This window comes from Protobothrops mucrosquamatus, unplaced genomic scaffold (assembly GCF_001527695.2).
Source record: "Protobothrops mucrosquamatus isolate PMUCROS unplaced genomic scaffold, P.Mucros_1.0 scaffold682, whole genome shotgun sequence".
Classification (NCBI taxonomy): Eukaryota; Metazoa; Chordata; class Lepidosauria; order Squamata; family Viperidae; genus Protobothrops; species Protobothrops mucrosquamatus.
The window spans coordinates 1,262,835-1,271,254 of NW_015386969.1; the positions used below are offsets into that span (position 1 = coordinate 1,262,835).

Genomic DNA, 8,420 nt, shown 5'->3' on the forward strand with positions numbered 1-8,420 from the left:
CTATACGTTTAAGGCACATCAATGTATGAATTTCTCTTGAACTTTTTCTCATAAGTACTAATATAGTATTTGTTTCTATTCTACTCTTAGACAGTCACTGTAATTCCCATACAGGTAATTCTTGACTTATGACCACAACTGAGCCCACAATTTTTGTTGTTAAGTGAGACATTTGTTAAGTAAGTTTTGCCCCATTTTACAATGTTTCTTGCCACAGTTGGTAAGTGAATCACTGCAGTTAATAAGTTAGTATCCCAGTTGTTAAGTGAATCTGGCTTTCCCATTGACTGCTTGTCAAAAGATTGGAAAAAGTGATCACATGACCTTGGGACCTAGCAACAGTCATAAATGTGAATCAGTTCCCAGGCGTCTTAATTTTGATCACATGATCATGAGAATGTTGCAAAGGTCATAAGAATATAATTCTTCACTATGGTTTTATATTTTGTTTTCAGAGAGAAGGAAATAATGATATATTTTATAAAAAAAATACTTTAAAAAATTACTTTCCTAACTTCCTCTGTTATATTTATCTAGTATACTAAGTGAATCTGTTTAGACCTGAAAGCTATTAGTTGCTAACAAGGGGAAATGACGCAAAGTCTATCCTTCATAAATGTGGATTTCTCTCTTTTTTTAAAAAAAAAAAAATCATATTTAGGATATAACTACCTTGAGAAAATAAGAATAGCACAAACTATAGTTTACATCATGGATTATTCTTTTTTTTAAAAGTTACTAACAGCAAACAAGAGAGATCAATACTGCTTTGGTCAATTTAGCACGTCAAACATAGTTTCAATATGACCATTGATCACGCATACACACAGACAAATATTCCAGTTGCTGAAAAGAAAAGTAACTTTGGAAAATCTTTTCAAAATTAAGAATTCAAACCAATTCTTTTGATGACTTAATCCAGTGATGGCGAACCTTTTAGAGACCGAGTGCCCAAACTGCAACCCAAAACCCACTTATGCATTGTTGGGTGCTGGGTGGGTGTGGCCCATTGGGTGGGCGTGGCTGTGGTGATAACAGCAGACTGGGTGGGACTAAAAAGTTCAATCAATTCCAACTTTGCAAGATCTTTTTTTCCCGCAAGAAGTTGAAATTGTCTGATTGATTGAACCTTTTTTTTTTTTTGCACATGGTGGAGGCCTAAAGCGAAAAGGTTTTATAAAACCCAGCTGAAGGCCTAGGACTGGGGCAACCACTGACTTAATCTCTGTTTCTGCCTCTTAGGCATTTGTGAAAATGGCTGGCCATCATGTTTCTCTCCTAGAAGAACAAATTCTCCAAGCAGAGAAGACCCATGCTGGATGTCCCTCTTCTATTCAAAAGCTGCTTGGGTCACTAGTTTTCCCTTTATTTAAAAAAGTAAGTATGAAAAATTTTCAGACATGGGAAAAAAGTAGCTTTGAACAATACTTCCTCTGCCAGTTTTCTAAAAAGGATTCCTTTTCAGCCATGGACAATTATTTTATTTTTTTGAGGGGAGGCATTTCACAGATTATTCAAAACTTCAGAATTTCAGGGTCTCAAAATATCCTGCCGGAAAACATCTGACAGTTTCTTTGAACAAGTTCAGTTCAGTTGCACCTGCAAATACAGAGAAAGCTGATCTATTCCTTAAATCACCATTCTGATTTAAGTTCACAGTTCCTGAATGAGGACCTTGGATTATCTTGATTATTTTCAAAATGGAAACCAAAATTGTTTGAAAGGCTTAAGTAAACACATTGTGTGAATTTGGGTATTTATTTGTTGGATGGATATCCTGCTCTTCCTCCGGGAGCATAAGACAGCATAAGTACTGTAGTACTCCTTCACTTATTTCATTAGAACAAGGCTATGGTCTGTGAACAACTGGCTGGCTCTCCCAATAAACCTCCATGTCTGATCGTGGACTTAACTCCTAGTCTTAATTCAGTATTGTTTCCATTACACTATGTTGGTATTCAGTTCATCCTATTCTACATCCTATCCTATTTGACTGGACAAATATTTCAGTGAGCAAGGAGACAGGCAGTGAGGAGAGAACCCTATGTATTGTTTGTTATTTAAATTATTTGAATTCTGTCTTTTAGGTAAAGACTTCAAATGAGAAAAAAAACAGTAAAAATGTAATAGATTACTAAATGTCCCCAAATCTGTCAAATAATCCAGTGGACAAAGCTCAAACACTCTTAATATTAAAAGGACTGGAGAACAGGATATATGCTTCCCTGGCTCCCAAATTAAAGGAAATTCATGAGGTAAATATATCTAGAGGTTAATCCCATGGTTGGGAGGCCTTACAGAAAAGGCTTTCTTTCTGATAGGCATCTGTTCCATATCTGAAAGTAAAGCATTCTGTGAAGGACCTTGGTAGATTTTGCTTATCAGGCAGTTTTGTATAGAGAAGGTAATCTTTACATCTTGCAACTGAAACTTTTTTAGCAGCTTCAAGTTCAAAATCAACCCTTTGGTTTGTTATTTAGAAATAAACTAGCTACTAGTGGAAATCTTTTAGCATTGGATTAATATGTTCTCAACAGTCATTGTTGCTTAATACTTCTTTAGAAAAAAAAATCTCAGATGTAATGAATTGCAATGATCTGATTTGAATTTAGATCTGTGACTGGATAAATTTCTGCTTAAATGCTTCTATAAGTAAATCTGATTTACTTGCCCTTTTAAAACAAATGGTGTAGAAAACCTTGAATAGAGATCTCTTGTAGCAATTATACGTGAAATATATTTTCCCACCAGTTAATATTTGTGACAGTTTTTAAAGACATGAATTTATGTAGGTTTTTTCTGATTTAAATTTTAAAATGCATTATCTGCCAAGCAAAATATCTCAGAATTAAAATCCGGGAAATTAAAAAATTTGGGAGTGCCATTCTTGTAATGTTACTGTTGTTATATGAACATTTAAAAGATCTTTCATTTTTAATTTTGCTATTTGACTTCAAACAACAATTTCTTATAGTTTCAAAACAATATCTAACAGTAGAAGTTGGAAAGTAGAGTTGCATCTAGAAAATAAAAAAAATAAATAAAATCTCTTTATTGGCAAAAAGTTTGAACTTTGAACATTTAAAATGTTCTTGCTCTGCCTTTATCTATAATAACACTTTTCATACAGTCTGGATAATTTTGACAAATGTTCCAGTGAATCATTTTGGTAACTGTGTTATGTTGCTCTTTTTAATCAGTTTGTGAGAGCTTCCAGCACAAGCTGAGTATATAATCAACTTTTGATTGATAATTAATATTTAATAATTTATTTTGAATTATTTTATTATTGTCATCACTAGGTTCAGTTTAAATCAGTGTGGGAAAAATATTTTGGAAAACAATTGGTAATGGATGAGCTCCCTTCCAAAATATATTGGAATAGACTTTACTTCAGCCCTGTGTCCTGATCTGGTTTGTAAGCTGAGATTTGCTTTTCTGTCCCCCCTCCTCCCCTTTCAAGCAAGTCTCTGTTTGGGCCTCTGTTAATCTCTTTCTTCATTTTTGTGGTTGAGCGATACAGTTACTTTAGGTCAAATTGGATTATTCATGCTTTTGGATACCATTTTTAAAATGGTATATGCTATCTTCTGGGGGGGGGGAGCGGGACTCTGTTATTTTTTTTAAATGTTAAGGCATAATTATTTTTTAGTCTGGGAGAATTTTAAGGGGGTAAATATGTAAATGGGAAATTTGTTTGTGGGTACAAAGGAAGTAACGAAGTTACAAAAGAATGAAAACAAGATAAATGAGCATGCAAAGATATAAAAAAATAATCTCTAAGTGTTTATCATATTTGTTCCCTAAGAGGTATATTTTTATAAACTCATTAAACAAGAAAAATAAAGCTTTGGGGTCATTTCTTCAGGCTGAAGATAGCAATGAATTTATTATTTTTGAAAATGGCTAGCTGTATGTTGTGTAGACCTAATTTAGAGGGACTAGAAAATATACGTTAGGCTGGGCTTGTCTTTAGACCAGTTTATTACCCATTTCTGTAATTTTTTTATTTTTTATTTTTATTTATTTTATTTATTAAATTTATATGCCACTCATCTTGCTTTCCAATGCAAGTCCGGAGGTTTACAATGCAATAAAAATATAAATGCAAACACAATTTACACATTTAAAATTTAACTTTAAATTATAAACTTTAAAAGAGTTAAATGCAGACTGAAAACCAAGAGGTTTTCTCTGAGTTTGGTGTTTTTGTTGCTGATGGTTCATTACCAAACCAGGTAACATTGTCAGCACAGAAGATGTTACCTAATTTGGTAATGAAATGTCTGTAAGAAAACAACCAACTTCAGAGACCACCAAGGATCCCACAGTTCAACCCCAAGCTACAATTATTCTCTTCCCTCAGTGAAAACCAGGACCTCAAATGGTATGGAAGTACCTTCTCTGTCACTGCATAACCATCTCCAGCCTAGAGTGCCTTCATTAATGCTCCAAGCCAACTGGCAGAGCCAGGTTTTAAGGCTGTTCCAGAAGGCCACAATGGTGGGGGCAGATTTCAGCTTTAGCAGCAAGATGTACCAAAGGTGAGGGCTATGGCAGAAAAGGCTTTTTTCCTAGATCCTTCCAGCTGAAATTCCTTGACTTCAGAATGAGTAGAACAGGCCAATCCATTGGGCCAAGATGAGTCCCCAGACACTCTGAACCCATGCCATAAAGGGCTTTGAAGGCAATTATTAACACCTTGAATTGGACCCTGAAGCAGATTTGCAAGATTATGGCAAGTGACGTCTGAGAAGAATAGCAAGAGTGGAAGGAGGTGAAGACTAGGAGGTGAAGACTTATAAAGATTTTCTTGAAGAGAGGAAAACCTTCCTTGTTCTCTCTCTTCTCCTCCCCCCATTTTAGGCACCTGGGAGTTTTTGTTAGATTTGCATTGTTAAGTGAATTATTCTGATTTATGCTTCCAGAGCTAATCCACAAATCTGTGTACATTTGTTTTGTTTTTCCTTTGCATTTTGCAATGCATGCCTCAGCTAAAAAAAAAAAAAGTGTGAGAAAGGCTAGCCTGAAAACAAAAACTGTGGTTTCAGGTGACAGCACTGTTTAATTTTAAATGCATACAAAATGTGTATTTTGTCTGTTACAAAGGTCAAACTTTCTGGTATGTTTCTTGTTTGAAGGAGATTCATTGCGGAGTGTTTATGTAAGAATGCCTGTGTTTTTGACAAGGACTAAAGTAGACTAATCTGTCTGTTCTCACAACAAGCCAAGCTCAGGATAGGTCTTTGCTTCCTCCAAAGCCTAAAGACCAAATGTTTTTTGTTATTTTTGTCCTTTCTGGCAATTCTGTTTGAGAGTGCTTCTTGGAACAATGCCAGAGATGCTGAAGTAAGTTAGAGAACCAAACTCTAAGAGAATTATGTTGTAATTTAGAAAAATTATATGACAATTCTGTTCCCTTCCTCTTTCCCCACCCTCAGCCTTCACTTAGCCTTGTGGAAACCTTGACAGCAATTGGAAAATTATTACTGTTATTTTGCACTGTGTGCAGGCTACAAGATTCAGAATATGGGTTATAGTTGACATTTTGGCTCTATGCAGGAGAGTGCCTAGTTGGTGGAATTTTGTTCCTTCATTCATTTTGCCACTAGTAACTTCTAGAGTCATCCCACAATCATTGTGCTAAAAACAGTAACAGGCTTTACATCACTTTAGCAAACTTAAGGTCTCTGTTAGTTATGAGTGGAGAAAATAGTCAATATAGTATTGGTACATAATATTAAGCAGAATTTGTAAAACCATTACTTGTTTGAGTAAGCCAAAATAAGCCACTTTCTTGTTTAGGTTAATGAATTAACTGAATTACTAACTGACCTAGGGAGGATTTTACTTAGGGATGATTTTAAGAATAATTTTAATAGGAATAACAGCTTCTAATAGGAATAACAGCTTCTAATATTTGGTTTTTAATTTGGTTTTATAGGGGTTTATATTTTTTGTATTTTGTATTTGTACTTGTTTTAATATGCTGTGCACCGCCCTGAGTCCTGCGGGAGAAGGGCGGTATATAAATTAAATTAATAATAATAATAATAATAACTGTTGACTGAGGTCACTTTATGAGACCTTTGTGCCAGTTCTGCTGTGTTTAAGCACTCTTAGACAGTTTATTTCTGGATGTACTACATTATCTTGAAAATGGTAAAAAAAAGTGTGTTTCTGGAGATATTTCCCTATTTTTAAAGGAATCACAACTTTACCATACCATCTGTTTATCAAATGCAAGAAAAGGATAAAATACATGCGCCATTCATAAAACCAGAATCTTAATGGAAGAAATGAAAAATATAAAAGGTTTTAGTGTCTTCCTGAAGTAGAGCAAAGAAGGAAGTAATCTGCACTTCAGGGCCACAGGAATTCCACAAGATAAATGCCACCCTCCTATATTGGATGTTTTATTTATTTATTAATTTATTATTATTAATTTAATTTATATACCGCCCTTCTCCCGCAGGACTCAGGGCGGTGCACAGCATATTAAAACAAGTACAAATACAAAATACAAAAATATAGACCCCTATAAAACCAAATTAAAAACCAAATATTAGAAGCTGTTATTCCTATTAAAATTATTCTTAAAATCATCCCTAAGTAAAATCCTCCCTAGGTCNCGTCCGGATCTCGGGGGGTAGTTCGTTCCAGAGGGTGGGGGCACCCACAGAGAAGGCCCTCCCCCTGGGGGTCGCCAGCCGACATTGTTTGGCCGACGGCACCCTGAGGAGACCCACTCTGTGGGAGCGTACCAGTCTATGGGAGGAAATCTGTGGCAGAAGGCGGTCTCGGAGGTAACCAGGTCCGATGCCATGGAGCATTTTAAAGGTGGTAACTAACACCTTAAAGCGCACTCGGAAGACCAAGGGATCATGTGCAGTAAATCCTCTGAAGATAATTGGAGTTCTCAGTTAGCTATATGAAGAAAACTCCTTCAGGTAAACTGAACCAAATGTATTTAAGGGTGTATATGTCAAAACAAGCACTTTGAACAAAACCTTTAATTTTACTGACAAGCAACAAAAGAATCAATAAAGGTTCTACTCAAGCTAAGCAGCAAATCTGGAGACTGACGGAGTGGCCAACTGATTGGAAGTAGACAATCTACATTCCAATACCAAAAGAGTCTTTACAGAGTGTGCAAATTATTGTACAATATTTTTAGTTTCATGTACTAGCAAAATAATATCAAGGATTACCCAATGTAGATTAGAGCTGTACCTGGAAAAAGAGATGGCAGATGTTCAAACCGGCTTTAGAAAAGACTGATGAATATTAGACATTATACAGTAGCTGATGTCCGCTGGATTTAATTGAGAAAGCCACTGTGTTTCATTGATTATAGAAATGCTGTCAATTTGTGTTGATCACATCACGCTATAGAATGTTCTCAGAAAAATGGAAATCCCAGTACATCTTGTTCTATTGAGAAAGTTATGTATAAATCAGGAATTTACAGTACGGAACATAACATGGTAAAACAAACTGGCGCCAAATTGGCAAAGGAGTGTAACGAGGTTGTATCCTCTCCTTTTATTTATTCAGTCTATATATTGCATACCTATTAAAAGTAGCTGGATTGGAATTAAATGAGCATGGTTTTAAAACTGTAGAAAAAAACATCAATAACTTGCATTATGCTGATGACACTATTCTGATAGCTGAAAATGCAAAGGGTCTGCAGGCCCTGGTAACACAAGTTAAGGAGAAAATGAAGAAAATCATTATCAAGAACATAAATGACATCAGGTGATAAAGATAAAGAAGAGGTAGATAGTTTCTGCCTACTTGGATCAACTATCAATAATAATGGAAGGAAACTGGAGAAATATGCTGCAAATTAGCTGGAAGGGACCTTGGAGATCTTCTAGTCCAGCCCCCTGCTCAAGCAGGAGTCCCTATATCATTTCAGACAAGATGATAGTGAAGAGAAAAAAATATTGTTTTATCCGTTCCCTAGTTCCCTGTCCCATGCAGACATTGAGCATTTCTACAAAATAGCAGAAAGGTACTGTATATATTCACAAAGTGATACTGATTCAGAGTAATATTGTTCAGCTTGGTTGCAAAACTGTTATTATTCTGCTACTGCCCCCAGGGAAAGCTCCATTCTGAAAATCACATCACTGCTGATGAGATCTGGAATGAAATGATGTTTTGACTGGCAAATTATAGCTGTGATCCAAAAAGTGGTTCAGTTAGAGAACTGCTACTATGCCTTGGGATGAAATTAATTAAAGGAGAGGGGAGTCCAAAGTACTTATTCAAGAAGAGAGAGAGACTTGTGGCATTTTTGCAGGATTCACTGCTCTGCCCTCACTGCCATCCTATAAACATCCTGCTGTGCACAGGTAATACTGACTCTGCATGAGGTGTGGAAGCAATTAGCTTGTACTGAGATACAGCAA

At 35.7% G+C, this 8,420-nt stretch overlaps 1 protein-coding gene across 1 annotated transcript in view; it reads left to right on the plus strand.

Annotated features, from left to right (window-relative positions):
• Positions 1–8,420, plus strand: part of BCAS4 (breast carcinoma amplified sequence 4) — a 36,185-nt gene that overhangs the window by 13,684 nt on the left and 14,081 nt on the right. Inside the window, exon 4 of the mRNA XM_015818130.1 lies at positions 1,243–1,377. Coding sequence (XP_015673616.1) covers positions 1,243–1,377 — 135 coding nt within the window. The remainder of the gene's footprint in view (positions 1–1,242; positions 1,378–8,420) is intronic.